The 21,275-nt window shown below is 37.6% G+C and overlaps 1 protein-coding gene across 1 annotated transcript; it reads right to left on the bottom strand.

Moving 5' to 3' along the window:
- Window positions 1-452: 452 nt before the first annotated feature.
- Window positions 453-1,211, bottom strand: LOC130736894 (uncharacterized). The gene has a single exon (XM_057588667.1). It carries the CDS (start codon window positions 1,209-1,211, stop codon window positions 453-455), a length of 759 nt encoding a protein of 252 aa, XP_057444650.1.
- Window positions 1,212-21,275: the final 20,064 nt, after the last annotated feature.

The following is a 21,275-nucleotide window of genomic DNA, read 5'->3' on the forward strand; positions in this document are numbered from 1 at the left end:
TCTTTATCTCTATTTCTGATCTAGGGTTTGCTGAATTCTGTAGTTTTAGAAATAAGAGTTGATGCATGTTCGCTTAGTTCATGTTAGTTCGTAACTGTTTCTTAATCGCTTAGTTTAGGAAACTGTGAATTGATTTTCGCTTAGTTAATCAACTCTCACGAATTAGGGAAACAATGAGGAAGAATTAATCTTTTGTAACCTATGAAGGTTTGTTGCACTTGAATGTTATAATCCGAGGACTAACACTTTCTTTTATCTGAATTAAATCTCTTTTAATTTCTGTTTGTTACCTTCTATCAAATCAATCAAAAAACTCCCCTTTTTAATTGCTTTATTTTACTCTAATATCAATTAATAATTTATCAAGTCCTTGTGAGATCGATCCTGGTGTTCATCACCTTGTACTGCATTCAAAGCAGAATACTTTGGCACGCATCACGACAGTGCGTTCGTCAACATGTAAACGCGTTCTTAGTTAAGGAACTTGGAAAGTACTTCATTTTCAAATTTTCGTTAATGGCCAGGTCTCCAGCCTCAATCTGGTATCTCGCCACGTGTTCCACAGTAGATTCCCCTGAGTCCCCAGAGAACTTAGTGAACTTTGGGACTTTCCAACCTCTAGGGAGCTCCGCATCGAGAACCTCTTCAGTGAAGGCTGAAACAAAATGGGGTCTGTTAGCAAAACCTACAATAAAACCGTGCTGATTTAGCAATTGTTCGACCACAGCAGCAACGTTTTGTTGCCCCCCAGCATTTTGGTCTCGAATTCTTTCCAACACTCCATCAGCGTGCTCATCCCTATTTACCATGTATACGTTCTGCGGCCCTGGTGGTCCCCCTTCATTTTCTTCGAATAAAGGGTTTTGTCCTACGTGTTGGTAGGGTTGTACGGGCCTGCGAGCTGGGATTGCGACTGGTGGAATTGGTTCAATTCTCGGCAGAGGTGCTGTCTCGTTTTGTGCTCCTAACGCTGTCGCCAAACGCCCCATCTGATGGGCTAACTCTTGGTTATTGGCATTTGTGTTCTGGATCAAAGGGTTGAAGATCTCCCTCATTTGTCGAGATAACATGTTAACCATCTCGTGCTGGCTATCGTCGAACTGCTGCCTGATAGCCTGAAGTGACCCAAAGTTCATACCCGTGGGCATGTACATTTGCGAACTTTGCCTCGTGGCAAAGCCAGGAGGGCTCACTCGATTTCCAAAATTCATCATTGCACTTGGTTTAGCGTGTGGTGGGAATCTTGCTGGTATTCTTTCAAGTGGTTCTTGATACTGTGATACTCTATTGTATGCGTATATCTCCTAGGGGTTTGAATAAATTTTGGGCAATATTTTGTTTTTCACTTTTTCTTATCCTGTGGTTGGCTTCGGCTTTATATAACTATTGCCGCACTTTCTCTTGTGCTTTGGCACTCTCTTTTGTATTCGGGCTAAGCACCCCTTATGCTTATTTTAAATACAATTTTGGCTTATAAAAAAATCCAAATTATAGCCCCCACCACAATTCATCAGTCTTGTGTCACCATAATCAAAACATCCTCATTTATTCCCATTAAAAAATAACAATTGTTGACTCTGCTGATTTCGCCTCCGAATGTTTGATGGCCAAATGGGCCAGTCGGACCTCGGGAGGGATGACCCAAAGTCACGGCACCCCCCTCCCCCCCCCCCCCGGCCCAAGGTCAGGTTCCCTGGGCGAGGGACCCTGGGGTCTCACCCAGTCTACAAGTCCACAAGACATCGAGCTCGAAGCATGAGAGCTGAGTGTGTCTTTAAGTAAGAAATAAGGCGAGATCCCTAAGGATACTGACTAAAGCTTAAAAACTTAAAATCTAAAAGTGAAAAACAATGGTCAACATAGCTTGATTAATAAAGTCTTTGCAATCAACACTTTGGATCTCCAGCCGCGCCCTCTTCTTCCGGGCGACCCAAGTCCACAAGCAGGCTTGTGGTGACGGCTTTTAATCTGCCCGCCTCAGCATAGGTATGCACGTGCCTCGAAGTGACGCCAGGGGTTGTGAATCCACAGAATCTCAACCGCTGCCTTTGACATGTCATTTCCAGTCGCGTCATAACTTTAGCAATTTTGAACTTCCACCAATCAGTAGCAGCCGTTGCAGCTTTCATTTAATGCGGTACCCCCGTTTTCCTAAAATCTATGCCACGTCTCCTGAGGTAATCATTCCACCTTTGCCATGATGGAGCACGGTTTCCCAATCCGTTTCTTATCATAACTTTTAAATTCAACTTCTTTCTCTCACTTGCCACTTTTGAAACCCTCCACAATCTCGCAAAGTTACCCAAGCTGTTACTCCAGCATCTTCTCCTTTTTCGTCCCAGTCCCTTTTCGCAAAAGATGACTCCTCAATGACGCACCAAAAGATCCTCCCGACCCCAAAGCCCCGCTCAAACATCCCGCGCCCCGGCCACTCCTCCTCCTGCCGGGGGGCTTCCCCTTAATGAAAGTGAAAAGAGTGCCTTCTGACACAAAGTCCTTTCCACCCTCCCACAGTCAGCTACCCAGGAACCTATTCTAAAGGCCATCTGCCAGCCCTCTGAGTGGTCCACCGACGCCCGTCAGGTCGGAGGGTTATGCTACGGAAAATCTCTCGAAGATGTCCTTATCACCAGCCGGGGCTTGAGCATCCGTCTGAAGGTGTGAAAAACGACTAGAAGGGGGGGGGGGGGGTTGAATAGAGTTTTGAATATAAAAACTTTCCCCTTAAGATTTAAAGTAAATCTTTTCGGTTTATCTGAGATAGATGGTGCAGCGGATAAAGATAGAGAGAAGAGAGAAGCACACAAGTATTTTATCCTGGTTCACTTGATAAATCCCTCAAGCTAATCCAGTCCACCCGTTAAGGTGATTTCTTCCTTCGTAGAATGAAGGCAATCCACTAATCAGATAATTGTTACAACTGCACTTGAAACCTACAAGTGACTAACAATACACTGACTTAGCTCACACTGAGATTCACTCTCTTAGTCTTCTCTAGGATCCGATCAACCTTGATCTCCTAAAGGAATCACCACTAAGATACACAGATCCTAATCTTCTTAAGGATACTGACCTACCCGGTCCCTTAAGGAAAATCAAACAACTGTTTGAGGTTGGTGTTTACAAAGGTTTGCTTCTGAATAAGCTGAGTGTAAACTAAATAAGAACAGATGAAGAAAGTAGAGGCTTGAATCTTTTCTTGTATTGCAGCTCTTGGTTTCTCTCTCCTCACTCTTTCTTCTCTTCTTCAGCCTTAAATAGTCCGAAGTGCAAAGGATATTTCTGTTGAGAAAATATGACCGTTGGAGGGCATTTCTGGAGCTTCCAGAACCTGCTGTGGCTGAACCTTGGTAGGTAGGCTTGTCAGAATAGTACACTGCTTTTGTACTTCTTGATAGTGACATTTTCCTTTAACCATTTACTTCTGATCTGACGACGCTTCTTGTTGGAACTTGTGAAGCTTGGTGATCAGAGTCAGAGGGAAGCTTGGATCCTCTAACCTTCGTAACTTCAGAGCTTCTGGACCTTCAGAACCTCTGGACCTTTAGAGCCTCTGGTCCTTCAGAGCTTCTGATCCTTCAGAGCTTCTGGTCTTCAGATCTTCTGATCCTCAGATCTTCTGATCTACAGATCTTCTGATCTTCAGCTCTTCTGATCTTCAGAACATCTGATCCTCAGATCTTCTGATCATCAGAACTTCTGATCCTCAGATCTTCTGATCCTCAGATCTTCTGATGAATATATCTTCTGGTATCAGAATCAGAACCTGTTTGTCAAAACACTCAAGACAAACGTTAGAGTACCATAATTGTTTATCCACAAATAAATACTTGTTATCAAGAAAACATAGAGTTGTACCACATGACCAAATCTTGATCTTACAATCTCCCCCTTTTTGATGATGACAAAACCATGTATTTTGATGAACAACTCTAAACAAATAAACTGAATACACTCAGAGTATAAGGTATCAGAGTTAAAACTTATCCTGATGTGTATAGTTTATCTTGCTCCTTCTGAATCCAAGACTCGAGCTTGATTCTGAGCTAAGCTCCCCCTGAATCTAATACTTAATATCAACCTCGTTAGAAGTATCTAGATTCTGAGCCATATTGAAGTATGTGATCAGAGTTAATTGAGTCATAAGATGTATCATAGCATTGAAAGAGATGACATCAATCATAATGTATCGTCAGAGCATAGAAATTGATCACATAAGGGAGTTCTCAAGATACTATTAGTTCTTCCCCTTTTTGTCATAAGCAAAAAGAATGAAGGTGGAAAAAAATAGTAAGAGCATAAGACGAAATACTCCCCCTCAGAAGGAATACCAAGGGATACTTGGCTGCTGATTAGTATATCTTCTGATGAGAGCAGAAGTGTGGTTCTGGTGACATCTCCATTCTGGACAAAATTTCATCTTCAGATACTTCAGAATGAGAAGCTATGAACCTACTCTTCTTCTGATGATGCAAGTCAGAAGTTGTAGTAGCATCTTCTGATGTTGTTGCTTCTAGTTTGACAAGTTTTGAGTCTTTGTTTCTTTCTGAAACGGTCATGCTCATCTCTGCAAGCTTTTTCAGCTAGCTTTGACTTGTCAGAGTCAAGCTTGTCTTTAATTCTTACATGAATAGCGTTCAGAATATCAACAGAGGGGTTCTTATCAAAAACCAATGATTCCTTGACCAAATCTTACTCTACTGATGCCTCCAAGATCAACTTCACCTTTAGGTTCAAGTTTTGGATCTTGGGACATATGCCTTTCTCCCATCATGTGTTGCCTGCATCCACTGTCCAGGTTCCATGGTTGGAGTTTCGATGAACCTATTGAAGATATCTGCAACATATATAATCTTATCCCTAGGTACCCACTTTCTGGGTCCTTTCTTGTTAGTTAGCCCAGAAGTTCTGGCAACTTTGGGTCTTTCAACAGGATAATATAAAGGAATTTGAGCATGATATTTTGACATAGAGAAAGTTCCTTTCTTAAGAGATGATGGAGCAACTTTAGAAGGTTTAGAATAACCAATGTCATATATTCCATTTCTGCTTACGCCATAGATCATTGAAGCCATTAAGCTTCTGTCTACGCTTTTAGCTAGGAATCTTTGAAAAGATTTTTCATATTTAGATTCATTCTTACTAACAGAGGCATCATAAGCAATAACTTCTTCTAACTTAACAATTTGATTTTTTAGCACAGAGTTAGAGTTAACTAAAGCATGATTACTCACATTTAATTCAGAAATCTTTTTCTCATGTTCAACAGAAGTTTCAGAGGCAGCAGATAAATTTTTTTTCAACTTTTTATGCTTAGTCAATAAAGAGTTATACTTATCCATAATATCAGACAAAACATGTTTTAGTTCAGAGGTTGAGAAAGAAGCGAATACCTCATTTTCATCGTCTGATTTAGGATCTTCCTCTGATGCTGAGTCAGAGTTAGTTGCATCTTTTGACTGTGCTTCTTTGTCTTTGACAATAGCCATGAGTCCTTGAACTTCACCATCAAAGTCAACATCCTCTGACTCTGATTCATCAAAAGTCACCATCAGACTTTTCTTTGGTTTGAAATGCTTCTTTGACTTTTTGTCCTTTGATGAGCCTTTGTATTTGCTCTGCCTGTGCTTCCAGATGCAGTTGAGCTTTCTGGATATCAGAGTCAGCTCATCTTCATCAGAATCTTCTGATGCTTCTTCAGATTCTTCTGCTTCAGCTTGGAGAGCTTTTGACTTCTCAGATTTAGCCTTCTCAGATTTGGATTTCAAGGCTATAGATTTCTTCCTCAGATCTTGCATCTCTGAGCGCTTCAGCTCATGGTATTTCAGTATGCTGATGAGTTCTTCTAAACTCATATGCTCAACATCTCTTGTAAGCTCTATTGAAGTCACTAACAGCATCCAGCTTTCAGGAAGACTTCTAATGACCCTTATGACATGATCTTTTGTAGTGTAGCTTTTGTTGAGAGGTCTTATTCCAGCAATAATCAACTGGAATCTGGAAAACATATCCTCAATGGATTCGTCAGGTTCCATTTGGAAGGATTCATACTGCTTGATCAGAGACAACGCCTTTGTCTCTTTCACCTTTTTGTTTCCTTCATGTGTCATCTTTAAGGAATCAAGGATACACTTAGCGGAATCACGATCAGTAATTTTCTCATATTCTTCATATGAAATGGCACTTTGCAGAATAGCTCTTGATCTGTGATGATCTCTGAACTCCTTCTTTTGATCTTCACTCATCTTCTACCTTGGGATCTTTACACCATGTTTATCAACAGGAGGGGTGTAACCATCAACAACAAAATCCCAGAGATCAGGATCAAAGCCAAGATAGAAGCTTTTGATTCTGTCTTTCCAGAAATCAAATCTCTGACCATCAAAGATAGGTGGTCTTGCACTGTATTGATATTTGCTTGTAGTAGTGGTGGAATCCATGAGTTTTTCACACTGGCCCGGATCTACTGAACACTGTTAAGTGTGGTAATCAGAACTTGCGCTCTGATACCAATTGAAGGTGTGAAAAACGACTAGAGAGGGGGGGGGGGGTTGAATAGAGTTTTGAATATAAAAGCTTTCCCCTTAATATTTAAAGTAAATCTTTTCGGTTTATCTGAGATAGATGGTGCAGCGGATAAATATAGAGAGAAGAGAGAAGCACACAAGTATTTTATCCTGGTTCACTTGATAAATCCCTCAAGCTAATCCAGTCCACCCGTTAAGGTGATTTCTTCCTTCTTAGAATGAAGGCAATCCACTAATCAGATAATTGTTACAACTGCACTTGAAACCTACAAGTGACTAACAATACACTGACTTAGCTCACACTGAGATTCACTCTCTTAGTCTTCTCTAGGATCCGATCAACCTTGATCTCCTAAAGGAATCACCACTAAGATACACAGATCCTAGTCTTCTTAAGGATACTGACCTACCCGGTCCCTTAAGGAAAATCAAACAACTGTTTGAGGTTGGTGTTTACAAAGGTTTGCTTCTGAATAAGCTGAGTGTAAACTAAATAAGAACTGATGAAGAAAGTAGAGGCTTGAATCTTTTCGTGTATTGCAGCTCTTGGTTTCGCTCTCCTCAGTCTTTCTTCTCTTATCTTCAACCTTAAATAGTCCAAGGTGCGAAGGATATTTCTGTTGAGAAAATATGACCGTTGGAGGGCATTTTTGGAACTTCCAGAACCTGTTGTGGCTGAACCTTGGTAGGTAGGCTTGTCAGAATAGTACACTGCTTTTGTACTTCTTGATAGTGACATTTGCCTTTAACCATTTACTTCTGATCTGACGACGCTTCTTGTTGGAACTTGTGAAGCTTGGTGATCAGAGTTAGAGGGAAGCTTGGATCCTCTGACCTTCGTAACTTCAGAGCTTCTAGACCTTCAGAGCCTCTGGACCTTCAGAGCCTCTGGACCTTCATAGCTTCTGATCCTTCAGAGCTTCTGGTCTTCAGATCTTCTGATCCTCAGATCTTCTGATCTACAGATCTTCTGATCTTCAGCTCTTCTGATCTTCAGAACATCTAATCCTCAGATCTTCTGATCATCAGATCTTCTGATCATCAGAACTTCTGATCCTCAGATCTTCTGATCCTCAGATCTTCTGATGAATATATCTTCTGGTATCAGAATCAGAACCTGTTTGTCAAAACACTCAAGACAAACGTCAGAGTACCATAATTGTTCATCCACAAATAAATACTTGTTATCATCAAAACATAGAGTTGTACTACATGACCAAATCATGATCTTACACCGTCGCCCCTGGAAGTGTCGCACACTCGAACAAGGCGCGGAAGAGCCCCACTTCTTTTATGTTTATGAGTACTTCTTTCTTAATCTGGGGATCAAACTACCCTTCTCCCCTTTTCTTTGCCAGGTTTTGAGGGAGATTAATGTAGCCCCAAGCCAACTTCACTTGAACGCCTGGGCCTTCATTCGATGCTATGAGATTCTATGTGACGCCGTCAACCTTGAAGCCAAAACCTCCCATTTCTTTTACTTCTACGACGTGGAGCTAATATCCTTGAAAGCTGAGACTCCCGGGTGGGTATCTCTAAAGTCCCGAACGGGTCGGCAGCGTCTCCAACCTTATAAGAGCAATATCAAGATGGGGCCCGGGCGCCGATATTTTCGCATAATCGTGCACCCCTCCTATCCTGAAGCTTTCACACGCCGGGATGGGATTGCTTCATTTCCCTTTTCTTGGACCGAGGAGCCCCGCGACGTTCCTCCGCCATCCGATGCATCATTGAATAATGAAGACAAAGCGATCCTCGGCTTCCTCGCCGGGTTCCCCATCTTTGAATGCTCCTAGTTGCTCGAAGCCGCTCGTGAAAATACACTCCACACCCTCCTCGAAGGGATTGAATTTACTGTGGCCGCCCTACAGCGCGCCTTAATTGCCGATTCACTTGAGTTTCCTCCTGTTTTCAATACCCAGGTGAGCAAGAAGAAACGCGTCGCCGCCGATTCTGACGCAGAGACTGCCGCTCTTCCGTCGAAGAAAGTCAAAGGATCTTCTTCAATTGACCCTGCTCCAGGCTCAACTAGGTCTGATGAGGCTACACCTGGTGTCGCCCCATCGCAGCCTACTGACGATCTGGCCCCTAGATCCCATGGTGACGCCGCTCCGCCTTCCCCCCCGAAGAGGTCCCAGAAATCCAAAAAAGTTAACCCCGATTCAGAGGGAAAAAGAAGAAAAAGAAAGGCGAGAAACCTCCGGCTGGCGAAGCGTCAGCCCCACACCTGGAGAAAAAGAAAGGCAAGAAACCTTCAGCTGGCGAAGCGTCCGCCCCATACCTGGCGAGCGAAGAGTCGCCGAAGCCCTTGGGCGGTGCTGAGTCATCACCTTGTCCAGAGGGGGTTTCCGTTGGTCAACAACCTTCTGAAAATCCTCACCAAACAATTCCTTCCCCTGATCAAGTCGGGGCAGATCCAGCAGGAACATCTTTCCCCCGGCCGGTGAGCCCTCAGGACGAAGGCGCAAACCTCCAAGCGTCGTCAGTCTCTTGCCCCCATGTTCCTGAAACCAGCCATGCTACTACCGGCGATCAAACAAAACCTTCACCAAGCCAAGAACCTTCCACCATCGACTTCATGTTGTTCGAAGCCTTTCTCGGCAATATGAGAGCAACTGAGATTCCTGACCTTGACGTCGCAGCGCAGGAAGCCCTCAACCACCTCTTGCGAGCGGGGTGCCTCTTCGCCCAACTATCCCAAGATTCAGCTTCTTCCGCAGAAATGGAGAACCTTCAACAAGAGGCTGAAGGTTACCGCGTGGCCACGTAGGAGGCCCAGAAGGAATGGGACAAGTTGCTGACCTAGATGGCAGCTCAAACGAGGAAACTGACCAACGTAGGCGTTGAGATGAACTACTACGAGGAGGACCTGGCTGCTTGCAAGGAAAGGATGGATGAATTGGAGTTGGATTGGTATGAACTTCAGCAGGAGGTGAAGGCAAAAACGGAGACAATCAACACCGGCAGGGCCACTTGCATCGTTCAAGGCAAAGAGTCGCTTTCCTTGAGAGCGAGTTGGGAGAGACGAACGAGGCCCTGGCTGATGTGAGGTCGCAACTTGAGGCAGAAAACCAGGCCCTCGCGGATATGGACTCCAAGATCAAGACCTCTCAAGCCAGTTTGGTAGTTGACGTTGCTGCTGAGGTCGTGGAAGAACGTGGCCGCGACTTCTTTCTCGCCAAGGCTCAGGTTCAACATCTCTATCAATTTAACCTTGATGGAATGGGAGCTTTTAAGAAGATTACATCGCATGGGCTTGTTGGCCTTGACGATTAAATAATTCAATTTTTATTAAATAAAAACTGAATTAAATAAATAAATCAACATAACTCTCTTCTTTGTAATAAAACCTCATCACATTCATCTCAACATAACAAATTTCACATACGTCATCAATTACGTAAAACACACTGTTCATTAGAATTTCACAATTATCATTCATCTCAAACAATAATAATCATCCTAATAAAATTAAGGTCTTACAGGTGATGGAAAATCGATCTCCTTGCACGGACAGTGGGGGTATTGATGGAGTGCGCAAAGTAGATCTGGACGTGACTCTTGGAGCTGATGAATGTCTTTCTGCTCTTGGTTGTGTTTCTTCTATTAGAGAGGGTCCGAGTGGGATTACCCCTGGAAGTCGTGGACAACCTAGGAAAACGAGTTTGAGATCTTTTGTTGTTAAAACCACTAGGCCTAGTAGTAGGCTCGAGAAAGTTGAGAAGATAGGTAGGAAAAAGGCTGAGATAGTTGAGGTTTCTAGTGGATGTCCTTTTTCTGAGGACTTGACTTCTGAGGTGGAAAATGTAGGGAATCAAATGGTACTTCTGCCACCGGAGTTTTCAGAGCCACATGGTGTTATGACAAGGGGAGTGCTCTGTTGATGGGGAAGTACTTGAGTATGAGATATGATTGTACATATGAGTTTGCTTTGAACCAAATTGCAGCTCAGATTCATGCATGTAGTGGTGGTTGGTGTTTTGTTTGTGTTGTTTGGAGTCGGTTGTTGATCAACTGGGTTGCTCTCTTATCCTCTGAGTTCTTTTGGTTCTAGCTTTACTTTGTACCTCTTGGGTTGGTTTTTGCTGCATTTGATGATTTTTCTTTGTTGTGGGTTTGTTTTGGATTCTTGGCGTTGTATAGCTTTTTGGTTTAATTTCTAGATTTAGAGGTTGCCTCTTAATGTGGAGTGGTTAGATTTTTGTTGCTATTAACCACTTGTGCATACTTTGTATCGTCTTGAGCTTTGTTTTCAAAGCTGTGAATAATATATCATTTTGTTTTCGAAAAAAAAAATAAGTGTAGTGAACAGGATACTTACTAACATTAGTATAGTTGTTTATGCACATTAATGTTTTTACATGATTTGCTTTAATAATTAAAAAAAGTGTTTTATTAATGTAAAAATAAAGTCAATTCAATATATAATATTTTTTTAAATGTATTTTAAATTTTACAATTAATAATTAATAGTTGAACTATCATTGAATATAGCTAATTAATATGTTTTTTATATATTTTTTACATTTATAAACTTAATATAATTAGTAATACAAAGTGTCATTGAATATAGTCAACTAGGCTTGAGATACACATTTAAAGTTTTGCAATTAATAGCTAATAAATATAACTGGTACGATATATATAGTGTCTTCATCAATCACTTATTAATATTTTTATAATATTATAAATTTTACAATTAATAATTAATAGTATGAACTATCATTCAATATATCTAATTAGTATGTTATTTATACGCATTAATTTTTTTACATTTATAAAGTTAATATAATTAATAATATAAAAGCCATTGAATATAGTCAACTAGGATTGAGATACACATTTAAAGTTTTGCCATTAATAGCTAATAAATATAATTGGTACTCCCTACGTTCTTATATAACTGATACTTTAAGATTGTTGCACAAGTATTAAGAAATAACAATTAATGTTCTTGTTTTATTAAAATTACTATCTAACTTCATATTATGTCCTTGATCTCTCTTATTAATTCTTACTTTTCAATTTTCCTACCACCAATACTTGAACGGTACAATTGGTAAAGTATAAATAATGATCTTGAAACCCTTGAAGCCTTCTAGCAGTATAGACTGAAGTGAATGCTTGGAAAACCCGATCCACAACAAGGAAACATCCTGTTGTAAACCGGTACAACAACGATCGTAGCAATCCCCAACAATCTGAAGATCAACTCAGAGAAACAGGGCCTAAAAACGCCCAAACATCCTGCTCTCTCCAACACCCTGACTTGGCCAAATAATCTGCCTGGGGGTTAGACTCTCTGTATATATGATTAATTCCAATACAGTCAACTTCCAGACAAAGAGCATCAATGAGGTTAAGGTCTTGAGCTAGCTTCCAAGGTTTGTTATCATGCTTGGAGATCCATCCCACAGCTAAAGATGAATCACTCTCAATAAGAATGTGGTGAAGGGAAAAATGTTTGTAGAAGATCAAGGTATGGAGAATAACTTTAACTTCCGCTTCATAGGCCCAAAGCTCACCCATCGATTTTGAAAAATCACCCAAGATTTGCCTCATAGAATTCCTCACTAAACCGCCAACACCACTTCGATCTAGAGCACCTAGCGCTGACCCGTCAACATTCAATTTGAGAACCCCTTCGGGGGGAGGAGCCCATTCATACTCTCTGTTTCTAACTTTTACAGACTTAATTTTCACATCCCCAAAATTCTGGAAGAAGTCATTAACAGAGTAGGAACAATCTTTCCACTTAGCTTTCACCCACCAAGCTATGCGTGAGATATGTAAATCCCAAACCTCAACAGTTGAGAAAACTTTGTTGTTAAAGACCTGCTTGTTCCTAGCTAACCAGATTGACCAAATTAGCGCGTAGGGGATTAGTTCCCAAAGAATCGGACTGACCACAGAGTTCAGGCCATTTTGACATCAAGTTATGTAGTTTATCTGGATAGCACCACATATTGTTCTCCCTATATAGAACACCACACCAGAGTTTCCAGATCGAGTGATAATGCAGGAGCAAGTGCATAGTCGATTCCACTGATATCCCACACAAGAAGCATCTTCCCTCGTTCTCAATAACTAGGCCTCTCTTCACCAGATTCTCTTTCACTACAATTCTGTCAAGAACTGCCTGCCATAGAAACATGGAGAACTTGGGCGGAATGATTTTGCGGACTCGGTTTGGGATGGAAAAAATTTCCTGATTGAGAATTTTTTGTTCTAAGATATTGCATATATAAGCTTTTAACAGAAAAGAGACCTCGTTGATCACCCTACCAGATTAGACAATCTGACCTCGAGTATGAAAGGAATGAATCAATTGCAGCATGGAAGGCTCTTTCCTCATCAACTTCCCACCCCAAAACGGCCTTCTGAGTTCGATCCTCCAGGACCATGAATTACCTGATATCAATCCCATCACACAGATAAACACATCTTGCCACACAAGAGAGCAACGGTTATATCTCTCCGCCACAAGATGGAGTAACAAACATTTGTCATTCCACCCATAATTCTTACAGACGACTCTCCTCCATAATGCATTATGTTCTCTGCCAAATCACATATTATAAATTTTACAATTAATAATTAATAGTATAAATTATCATTCAAATATAGCTAGTTATTACTCCCTCCGTTTAATAATAATTGTCCACTTAGAGAGGAAAAATTTGTTTCACAATAATTGTCCACTTAGAATTTCAATGGAGCATTAATTGATGTTTTTGCATATAATACCGCTATGAAAAGAATAAATGAAGAGAGATAAAAGTACACTACTCCCTCCGTTCCAAAACTATTGTTGTTTTAACTTTTTCATTTTGTTCCAAAACCATTGTTGTTTTACATATCCAAAACACTTTATCTCATTTTCTTCCATTTATGCCCTCATTTAATATTACATCACCCAAGTACCACCTCTTAATTCCACCAATCACAATTCTCACCAATTAGTTGACCAATGATTTTCATTCTCTCTGTTTCATATAACTCATATTAAATAAGGATGTTTCAGTCAAATTATAACATGAATTAATGAATTCTTAATCTTTGTGCATAACCCTTAAACTACAATAGTTTTGAAACGGAGGGAGTATAAAGCAGTGTTTTGAAAACCGGACCTGACCGGCCGGTTTGACCGGTTCAACCGGGAACCGGGCTTATGGCCAGTCCGGATAACATACACAACCGGTCATTTGTTAAACCGGCCTGGGGCCGGAGAAACCGGTCAGAACCGCTGAACCGGTCTAAGAGAACAGGTCAGATCACGGTCCATCCGGTTCACAATTATAAAATAAATTGGGAAAAAATTGTGCTGTTGTGGGTTTGAACCCGTGACATGAGGGAAGAAAAGCAAATGCTTTACCACTATACCACAATTGAACATGTTAAATAAAAGCCAAAGTTATATATTTATAACTTACTGGATGAAGTGATGAACACAACTTTCCAACCACATGCATGCTTTTGTTTAAATCTTTTTAACAATGTGCACTTATTTGTCATATATTTAACTTATGAGTAGTGATCACTTGGATACACAAGAATATATTATATACATATTTATGACATATTAATTTATATTTATTTAAATATGAAGATATCAATCAATATATATTAGAAAAGAAGAACTTCTAGCATGACGTGTCGCTCTCATAGGTCAAGTTAGTGACGCGTCGCTCCGAGATTAATTCTCACTTAATTATTTATACGTCAGCTTTTCCACCTATTAATTCTCATTTAATAATTTACACATCAGCTTTTCCACCTTGGCCCTATTTGCCACATTAAATTTTAGATTTGATTAGGATTTAGGTTGTTTATTTCTTGATTTAATCTTAATTTATTTTTTATTTATTTTTAGAGAATTAATTAATTTTTATGGTATTTTTATTGAATTTTCAGATTTTAAATTAATTCAGAATTTTATGAGTTTTTATTGTGATTTGCTAGATTTTGATAGTTTTTATCTAAATTTATTTAGTACCTTTTTAAATTTTAGATTTGATTAGGATTTAGGTTGTTTGTTTTTATGTATCTTTGTTAGATAGTTTCTGTTAAAAAAATCTTCCTAAATAATATTGTTTTTTATATAGAGTATCAATATCAATTTATATTAGAAAATAAAAAGGGTTAGAAGAGCAAAAAAACCTTCATACGTTCTCTATCTCCAAAATTCTCACACAATTTTCTCTATTTCTCCCTTCTTCATCTCAACCATGGCAAACCTCATATCATATATGCTTCAAAAACAACATGGACCTTCACTTCAATTAAATTTTTCATTATAAATTTATCCCCATCACAATTGAGAATTTTTTTTTATGGTTACAGAGGGAAATCACAATTGATATTTGAGAGTGCATGTTCTTCAAACTCAAAAACGAGTTTCTCACTTCTTGCTTCAGCCTCTTTGTTCCAAGTATGTAAAAAACAATGCTTTGTGGCTTTGTATACTAAGAATTGTTATCACTCAAAAGTCAAAGGCATATCATTTTCCTCATATCTCTGGTAGTCCTTCTTCTTCAATTTTAATGATTCTTTCATGTAGTTCTAGAAGTGTCTTTTGTTCGCCAAAGCATGTTTTAACCCATTCTATGTTTCATTATTATTTTTTTGTAATGTTCATGTATTAATGTGTTTGTTGATAAAAAAATTAACACTGATAGATGAACATCCCATTTATTTTTTTTCATTGTTTTGTATGTTATTTCAACATTTATCTGTTCTCATTGGTCATGAAAGGTGAATTGTTTTCCATCTGTTCTCACTTTTTTAAGGGGGGATTAAAAGTTTCTTTGATGTTGTAAGCTTATGAATTAGGCTAACCAGATCTTACTGCAGTGTGTTATCCAAATCTTAAGGTTAATGGCCATAAGTACGTACTTTAATTTGAGGCATGTACTACTAACAAAGATTGAGATATTGGTGCATTTGAATGTATGTGAACATTTATACAAACATAGTCTTAGTGACTAACATAAGCAAGGTGAGATCAATAAAAAAAATATTGTGCATATAAAATAAAAATCAGAAAAATTCACAAAAAATACCATAAAATTTAATTAATACTCTAGAAATAAATCAAAAATAAATTAAGATAAAATCAAGAAATAAACAATCTAAATCCTAATCAAATCTAAAATTTAAAAAGGTATTTTTTATGAGAATATAATTAACCTGAGATCAATAAAAAAAATATTGTGCATATAAAACAATAGAAAATATATATTTTTTAATTAATTGAGGTATGTGGAAAAGTAGTGTGATTCATTTCACCTTGCAATTTAGATTTTTTCATAATTTTGGTGGGATTCTTCTACAACTGAATACCTATAGGTTAGTGTTAATTTGGAATTGCCAAATCCTATTGCTAGGTTGCATTTTTTTTTCTGGAATGGTGAATTTTCTTTAGAATTTTATGGTCCCTTATTTGCTTAAGCTAAATCTTGAGGACATTTATTTGTTTGCATATGAACTTTTTGTTGTATATTTTATTAATATTTCAAAAGATTTAAAGTGAATTTAAATTAAAAATATTTATCTATTTATGATTGGCATTCTGTTTATGTTTACAATTAAAATATTGATTACATGGTTAATATGTTCCCATTCAATATTTCCCTCTCTGTTCTTATATAAGTTTTCTTTGTGCCAAACGTTACCTTCCCTCTCATAATGTACATGGTAAAAGGTTTTCAATTCCCGTGAAAAACATAACATCAGTCTACCAGCACCTTTCATAAGTTCTAAACCATATAGTTACATATTCCCTTAAGAGTGTTAATTAATTTTTATCGTATTTTTATTGAATTTTCGGATTTTTATTTAATTCAGGGTTTTATGAGTTTTTATTGTGATTTGCTAGACTTTGGTAGTTTTTATCTATCTTTAATTAGTACCTTTTTAAATTATAGATTTGATTAAGATTTAAGTTGTTTATTTCTTGATTTTAGCTTGGATCTTTTATAAAAAGTATCATTATACTTTTTTTATACAGTCATTATATTCTAAACTAATTAATTGATATTATTTTAATAGAATAAGTTTAATATAATTAACTTTAGTATTATTTTCAAAATTTTAAGAGTGTATATTTATATAAGTATATAACTATAATAATTTGATAGTAAGAAAAGTACGAGGAATACAAAATATTAATACATATGTACTATAAAATTATGACCTGAATTTATTAGTGCTAACAAATTAGAGTTACGAGATCTCACGGGAAGAAACATTTTACATGAAAATGAAAATTTGTACGAGTTAAAAAAAATAAAATTCATTTTCTATAACTTAAGTGTATTTTTAATAATTTAAAAAATAATTAAATATTTATGTATTGTTATATATCCAAAACACAAAAGCATTACCTTTTATGCAACACGAGTATACATCTTCACAAACAAAATTCAGTTATACCTCACGTATGCAAAAATTAAAGCTTTTGGTTTATTAACTTCCGTGTTTTTCAAAATTTGTGCTCTTTAAATATCTACATCTTTATTATGATTATTCTTATATTCTTAGCATCTTAAATATTTATAATTTAAAATATGAACACTACCAAGGCTCCCAGGAAGAATAAGGGAAAGAGTGTTGCATCTCAAGAAGCTACTGGACCAGTGGTGGGGACTAGAGATGTTGTGGCTGCAACACAAGAGAGTGTGGTGGAAAAGACTTGAAGACTAGTTAATGTTATGTTCACTTTTTTGGTACCAGACAAGTGTTTCTGTTTGATGTATGTAAGGGCAATTTAAATTAAAAGTATGTGGGGACATGGTGCACTAGTTGCACATGGGAATATTTTGTTACAAGTGAAACAATGACACTTTAACTTTAGGGTCTTAACTTTATGTTATTGATGTTTATCAATTTGACATTATGTAACTATTTTATAATCAAATGCACATGGTTTGTGATGTTTCAGCAACAGGTCAATATATTTATATGGTTATGAATGTTTACATGTCATGAAATGCACATGGTTTGGTATATGGTTATGAATGTTACATGGTTTGCATCCATGTCTCATATGTATTATACACCAGTATTGCGTCTAAATTTTATACATGACAAGAACTAACAGGTGCAAGGAAAAAATAGGATTAAGATCTCATAACTAAGTTATCCTTCATTAGTTTTGTGAAATGAGAAACTTGCATAAACAAAGGCTTTGTGGAACCATTTTGTTGGATAGACAAAGGACAGTTGAGTGCTCTTTGAATCTCTTCTTATAAACTGATAAAAATACATAATGAGCAGGAGTTGTTATGTGCTGGTTTTTGCTCTTGGTCTGTCATCTCCAACTTTAGCTACATCACCTACAAGTGAGTGCAACAAGGTCTAAACAAAACTAGTTCCTTCATGAAAACAGTAAGAAATTGGAGCAGAAGTCAACTTAAAATTCAACTTGAAATTCCATGAGTAAAATACCATTTCATTTGATCAATACGCATTACAAACACCAATTAGCTTCAGATCAAAACTAGAACCAAACAAACCCCAAAACTTAACTAACCTACACACAATTCTACCTATACTTAACTAACACCAATTCCATCACAACCCATTACATGAAGGTGGATATCACAAGAATTGTGGCCAACACAATAATCAATATCCATGACAACCCTAATCCCAAAATCAGATATTTGATCAATGCCTTATCTTCCATCTGCTTCTGCTGAACTTCAAGTTGTTTCTTCTGCAACTTCACCACTTTCTTCTTGGCTTCCATGAGTTCATGTTGGCAGAGAGAATGGGGATTGGCTTCATATTCTGCAGATTGGTTTAATTCAATAGCCTCATCCAGCCACTTGAAATAATCACAACCTGAGGGAATCTGAATCAAAAATGTCTCACAATCAACAAGCTAAATCGCAAGATAAGGGAGAAAATGAAAAGGAAACTCAGAACTTACATCCCAGTAAGGGCATCTACAGAACTTTCGCCCTGGGTTGATGTCTGTATGTGAGGTATATAGCACCACGTTTAGGCCGCATTTGCACCTTTCCCTTGCTCTTGCCCTGGACCTTGTCGAAGACGACGATGTTCCTTCGTGCTTCATTCTGGTTCGTGTCTTCCTTGTCTACCTCGAGTCGTGTCTTCGTCTTCGACGCCCTTCGATCTGAGCACGCCACAACCTTCTTCTGCCAATCTCCTCTCTTCCTTGTCTGCCTCGATCCCTTACCCCAACTCTGAAAACCCTAAATTGATGATTTGGGTAAACATTAAGGTGATAAAAATATATAAGAAATGATTTTCTGTTAATAAAAATAAAAAAATTGAAAAACCGGCTAAACCGGCATAATTACCTCCACATCAACACTGACCTACACGCTGGAATCACACATGAGCAGTCAACATGGTCAAAGGGTAAAAAACAAACGGTTTACTAAGTACAGGGATGGAAACCATCGTAATTTTAGTTCAGGGACGGAAATCAAAAATTCGCTATAGTTTAGGGACGGAAAGAATATTTAACCCTTTTATTAATATTTCAAAAGATTTAAAGTGAATTTAAATTAAAAATATTTATCTATTTATGATTGACATTCCGTTTATGTTTACAATTAAAATATTGATTACATGGTTAATATGTTACCATTCAATATTTCCCTCTCTGTTCTTATATAAGTTTTCTTTGTGCCAAACGTTACCTTCCCTCTCATAATGTACATGGTAAAAGGTTTTCAATTCCCGTGAAAAACATACCATCAGTCTACCAGCACCTTTCATAAGTTCTAAACCATATAGTTACATATTCCCTTAAGAGTGTTAATTAATTTTTATCGTATTTTAGGCTTAATACATCAGAAGGCCCCTGAAATTGTAAAGGGAATCAGTTTCAGGGCCTGTAAAATTTTTGCATCAAATTGGATCCCTAAGAAATTTTTTTTAATTCAATTAAGGCCAAAGTGTGTCTGATGCTGAAGTAGCTTCAATTTTAGCCTAGTCAGCTTTCCCACGTGGCATTTGGAATTATTTTTTAATTGAAAATTTTTAAAATTTAATTTTTTAATTCCAAACCCTCTCAAATTAACCCCAAATCATCTTCTCATAACTTAAAAAAAATAAAAAACTTAATCTAACCTAATAACTTAAAATAACCTGATCTAATCAAATACTAATCCCTAATCTAATCTGAGAATCCCCAATTAAGCCCTGACTATTCATCTTCATTCTTCATCCCCAATTTCAACCCTAGAGTGGATGAAGATAGAACCATCTTCTCCCCACCTTCATCCCCATGTGGCCAACCTCGCACTGTCTGATTCCCCTGTCTACTCAACAACCCAGATCTGCAACCCTTCCCCTTCGTGGCATTAATTTTCGCTCTCATTAACCAGATCTACAACGCGATCAAAATACAGAGAGAGGGATGGAGGTTGTGATCAGTGAGAGGGAAAGAGATCAAGGAGAAGATGGCGGTGGTGGGAGGGAAGAAGAAACCTCATTCAAGCCCTGTATTGCTTCTTCATCTCCCCAGCAGCCACGATTTCTTCAAATTGAAGAAGAAGCTTCTGTTTCATGACAGCAGAATCGAAGAACTCAGGGAGGTGACGAACCTCACATTGGTGAATTGAATCCATGAGAACCATCTGGAGTGGCTGGGGACCAGGATTACGTTAGCGTCTGGAGTGGCGGAGGGTTTGGGTTCTGACGGTGGGGCATCGGGTTTCGCCGGCTGTGGTTGGTGAAGAGGAGGAGGAAGAGGTGGTGGAGGTGTTCCGGCGGAGGAAGACGGAGGGGTTTTCTTCCCCTGAGTACAAAGTGAACAAACAAGCATAGAGCCCAGTGAAGATTTTTCCCCATTTTTCAAAGAAAATGAACTAGCAAGTAGCGATTTCACTGCTCTGATAGTTACTCACCAACCATGTACTTTCCCATGTGCAATAACCTCGCAAGTTCTATTTTTTCCCCATCTTTTATGATTACTGGTATATATATCCATTTCAATACTGGGTTCGTGATTAATCTGAATGCAGTGAATTAGTTATTGGTCCTCTCTCTTGTTCTTATTCCCCTATTTTTTAATCCCTAAAAGTTTAGGTTTTGTATTAGGAATTTATTTTTAATTTAGGCTTTAATATATGAGTTGGAATTAAAAAATTAAGTTTTAAAAATTTTCAATTAAAAAATAATTTCAAATGCCACGTGGAAAAGCTGACTAGGCTAAAATTGAAGCCACTTCAGCATCAGACACACTTTGGTCTTAATTGAATTAAAAAAAATTTCTTAGGGACCCAATTTGATGCGAAAATTTTACAGGCCCTGAAACTGATTCCCTTTACAATTTCAGGGGCCTTCTGATGTATTAAGCCTATTTTTATTGAATTTTCGGATTTTTATTTAATTCAGGGTTTTATGAGTTTTTATTGTGATTTGCTAGACTTTGGTAGTTTTTATCTATCTTTAATTAGTACCTTTTTAAATTATAGATTTGATTAAGATTTAAGTTGTTTATTTCTTGATTTTAGCTTGGATCTTTTATAAAAAGTATCATTATACTTTTTTTATACAATTATTATATTCTAAACTAATTAATTGATATCATTTTAATAGAATAAATTTAATATAATTAACTTTAGTATTATTTTCAAAATTTTAAGAGTGTATATTTATATAAGTATATAACTATAATAATTTGATAGTAAGAAAAGTACGAGGAATACAAAATATTAATACATATGTACTATAAAATTATGACCTGAATTTATTAGTGCTAACAAA

This window comes from Lotus japonicus, chromosome 2 (genome assembly GCF_012489685.1).
Source record: "Lotus japonicus ecotype B-129 chromosome 2, LjGifu_v1.2".
Taxonomy (NCBI): domain Eukaryota; kingdom Viridiplantae; phylum Streptophyta; class Magnoliopsida; order Fabales; family Fabaceae; genus Lotus; species Lotus japonicus.